We start from the raw sequence: 4,386 nt of genomic DNA, 5'->3' as shown, positions 1-4,386 counted from the left end.
AAGAGTTCAGACATGAAGATGTTGTAGTTCCTTCGCAAGGATTCGTGGATTAGGATTTTCCACCAACCTATGATGCCGATGTCCATGAGGAAGAGCAGATTGAAGGACCTTTGGCATTTGACCTAGAAGACAAGTACGAAGAGGATGGGTTTTCTCCCATGTTTGACAGCCTCTACCCCGAAAAAGATGACCAAGAGGAAGAGTATGAAGAAGATAGGTTTTTTCCCATGTTTGGCGACCTCTACCCCGACGAAGTTGACCAATTGGAAGATGAAGAGCCCACGGATGACATCGCCAATTATGAAGAGGATGACACTGCCGATCATGAAGAGGGTGATGAAGACTTTTCAGGTGAAGTGCCTAATTTTAATGGTGAAAAGTGTGATTACGTTGATTTCCTTAGTGTTGAAGATATTTTAAATTCTCCTAACAATGATTATGGTGAATTTCATACGGATGAGGAAAATTATATGTTCACAAGGGAAATAATGGCTGATCTATTCTTGAGTATTTTCATGGCACGTGGAAGGGAAAATGAATGAGAGAAGTAAGGCAAATCAGAAGAATTGTTAAGTGGTGTGTGGGGCTTGCCAGACAAACATCAAAGTATTTCAATGATAAAAAACGCCACGCTTATTGTGGGGTGTTGTCTTGTTTTGTTCTTGAGGAAGGGCGAGTGGAATGATTTGATTGGGCATCCGAAGGACCGTGGAAAGAACCAGCCGAATTCGAGGACGAATTCTCTCAACCAGGGGAGAATGATGCAGCTCGGATAATGGTTTATGGTAGTGCGCTCGAGCGCACTAAAGCATGATTGAGCACACCTGCGCTCGTTACGCCTTGTGACTGCGATCGATCACACTATCGAGCGCACCTACTCTCTGGAACTGACATCGAGCACCTGCGTGCTGCAATCGAACGTATGCGGGGCATTATGTTAATTTCTGCGTTTTTTATTATCTTAAACCGACTTTATGTTATTACTTTATTAGGGTAAGGGTTTTGGGAGTCTTTATTTCGTTATTTTATTAGGTTTAGGATTTTGGGGGTATTTATGTCATATTTTATTAGGTTTGGGGTTATGGGCTATAAATATATGCTTATAGCCTCCATAGGAAATCAGTTGTTGTTTATTATTGATTTTGATTAATGAGAATATTTAGAGTTGAGTTTATTCCTTTATTTTCCTTCAAAACCTAGAGAGTATTTAACTTTTGTCAAAAAGATTTTTTAGATCATTGATAGAATCAAGATCTAGAAATACCTATCCGTTGCTTAATGATGTTCTTCCCTGCAGCTCACTAAATCACGCTGCATCACTTGTCCAATGGAATAGACATTTTGCGAACCAAACGAATAGTGAAATTTCTTAATGATAAAGTCTACTTAATTAAAACATGATAAAATACATTATTACATTTACTGATGGCCAAATCTAATAATGGCAAGAAAGCAATCTCAACTCTTATTTAATATGCTGAAGCAGCATAGAGTTTTGACGGCTTCCTACAACCAACTTTAAACCCTAATTCAACTTTGAGCGGAGCTGAAGGTTCATTGCAATTACAATAGCACTACATTAAACAAGGCTAAAGGACACTAAAGAGGATTATTGCAGCAAATAATGACATTTGCCTCTACATATCCAGACATATGTACTGAGAAATTATCCAACCAAATGCTTAAGCTTCTGAGAGAAACTGTCAATATATGAGGACTGTAAATCTTCGCTAACCAAGACGTCTCTTAGTATAGCGTGATTGGCTCTGACCAGCCTCCCAACCTCACTATCAACCTCCATCACAGCCCTCACAGCTTTGCATACGCTTTCCTTGGTGAACAAGCCAGCATCTTCGCCTCTCTCCACTTCTACCCCAACCTTCAAACTCTTGGCCATCATCTTTGCAGTGATAATTTGATCAATCAATTGTGGTAACATTACAAACTGACACTCACTCCTCAGTGCTTCCAGCAAAGAACTTGAACCACAGTGCGTGACAAAGCACCCAATTGATGGGTGGCCTAAAATCAATCGTTGTTGAACCCATCCACCATGTACCATTCCTTTTCCTTTAATCCTTTCTTCGAACCCTTCCGGCAGTGCTTCTTCAATAGACTCAGCCCCAAAGGGTGGTTTAAGTGCTGCAAGAAATGGCCAACCGCAAAGCTCAAGACCCAATATCAATTCCTGGAATTGGTCTTTCGTTAACTTGCACTCACTACCCAATGCACAGTAAATTACTGAACCCGCCTTGAAACTTCCTAGCCATTCAACCCATTTTTCTTCAAAAGTAGAAGCTGGTGGGTCTACTAGAATTGGTCCTGAAACAAGCACAGGCTTCTCAAACTGGCTCACAAGATAGTCGATACAAGGCCCCTCAATTTCTCTACAGGCCCAGAATCCTAGCGCGTCAGCCTGAGCAAAGCTTGTAAATATGCGGTCAAGAAAAAGGACATCGCTGCCAAACTTCACCTTTGCAAATGCAGTAAGGAATCGCGCTTCGTGGGGATGGAGCGTGATGGATGAGTCTGGGAAACCAGATGGGGGCTGCATAAGCTCAGCCTCGGAATGGTAACCACTGCGTTGCCTTACAGGGACCAGAGTGTAACCAATTGCAGCTGCACTGCTAACGCAGTAAAGAATTGACTTGATACCTAATTTTCGTGTCAATTTTGGAACCCAATAAGCAAAATCAAAGAAGACAATGTCTGGTTTAAGGTCACGGAGGAGAAGATCAATCTGATTCTCAGTCCGGTCCATGGCAGTCATAAGGTTTGGGTATAAAGTGGGTGGAACATCTGAAGTGGTCTCAGCGTCGGGAGGGAGGCCATCAACAGGAGGAACAGTGACGGGGAAAAAGGTTATGCGATCCGGGTAGAGATTGAGAGGCTTCATCTTCGGTTGTGTGTTGGTGGGGATGAAGAAGGAGATTTTATTTCCTTTCTGGGCTAGTTTGTTTGAAAGGTAGAGAAATGGGCGAAGGTGGCCAATAGCAAACCAAGGGTACATTGCGATGTGTAGCGATGTTGAACCCATATTCGCTGAGGAAAGCTATTGTTCAACGATCCAGGCCAGCAACTGAAACACTACTGTAGAGAATTTTTCGCTAGTCTAGCATGCATCATCCGTATCTCGTATACTTAAAAGACATATCACTTTTTAGAAGCCAGTTTGTAAGATTTATACTAAGAAATTTATGTCTTTTATTGTCTGCACTATTAATTGTCCGTACATTAAATGAGTTTTTTTTGTATTGTTAGTGTGGGGCTTGGTGCGATTTGTTTGGTGGGGAATAATATCCTCTCCATTTAATTGTGTACATGATTTTACATTATTTAAACTTTTAAGAAGGTGTGTCATCAATAACTTCATATATATCGTTGGATATAATAACTTTAAATCATGACCGTAAAATAAATACCATTTCATTTTAAATAAATTTAAATATAAAATCACAATTTTCTTAAAATTATTAACAAGAAATTTAAAGTATAAAATACTTTACATAACATAAAAGACTTTTAAGAAAAACGTTTCCCATTAATTATGGGAATACTTTTGAAAAAACAGATTCTGAACCCATTAATTATGGGAATACTTTTGAAAAAACAGATTCTAAACAGAGTTAACTTATCTCTCCAGTAAACTACCACTCGATTACCATATATCCCATCAACTACCAACTTTACATTACGACTCCATCAAACTACCATTTCGTTACCAAAACCCCCTTCCGTTAGTTAAGGTCGTTAAGTCTAACAGTACCTGTGAACACTGTTCACAGTACTGACGCCATGAAGAATGTCGTGAACAGTGTCGTGAACAATACGGTTGACCGTCCGACTTAACGGCCTTGACTGACGGAAGAAAAATTTTGAAATGGTAGTTTGATAGGATCGTAATGTAAAATTAATAATTGAAGGAAAAAAATGGTCATCGCATGGTAGTTCATAGGAAAGGAAAATTTCCCCCAAACTTACTTGTTAGAGTCTAAAAATTGGCCTTTGTAGCATGTGGTCCGTTCCTTTGGGGGTGACACCTAATTAGCTTTTGTAATAGAGTGAAGCTTAAGTACAAGACACCTAGCTATTGAGGTGTTGCACGGCAGGCTCAATGAGCTTTGTTCGTTGACAGGTATAAGGTAGGTGTGTCAAGCTTGCATGAAGAAATGGTCGTGTTGGTTGACACCTTTCACTTGAGGTGCATGGAGACCTCCTTCGCCGCCACGGCTAAAAGTTGCACGAGGACTTGGGTTTTTCACTCGTGGTTTGCTTATATTATGATGTAAGAGTACTACAGTTCGATGTTTGAAAGAACTTGCTCGATCGACTGTGATTGTAAGAAGGTCTTCTTTCTCATAAGTTACTTAAATAATGATTAAATTT

At 40.0% G+C, this 4,386-nt stretch overlaps 1 protein-coding gene across 1 annotated transcript; it reads right to left on the bottom strand.

Annotated features, from left to right (window-relative positions):
- Positions 1-1,666: 1,666 nt before the first annotated feature.
- On the bottom strand, positions 1,667-3,097 carry LOC132183156 (cyanidin 3-O-galactoside 2''-O-xylosyltransferase FGGT1-like). Its single transcript, XM_059596553.1, has one exon. The coding sequence runs from the start codon at positions 3,035-3,037 to the stop codon at positions 1,667-1,669; it is 1,371 nt and encodes a 456-aa protein (XP_059452536.1). The 5' UTR covers positions 3,038-3,097.
- Between the last annotated feature and the right edge of the window lie 1,289 nt (positions 3,098-4,386).

Source organism: Corylus avellana, chromosome ca5, assembly GCF_901000735.1.
Source record: "Corylus avellana chromosome ca5, CavTom2PMs-1.0".
In the NCBI taxonomy this organism is placed as follows: Eukaryota; Viridiplantae; Streptophyta; class Magnoliopsida; order Fagales; family Betulaceae; genus Corylus; species Corylus avellana.
Note: the sequence above shows the minus strand (reverse complement) of the source record. Positions and strands in the feature narration are given on the sequence as shown.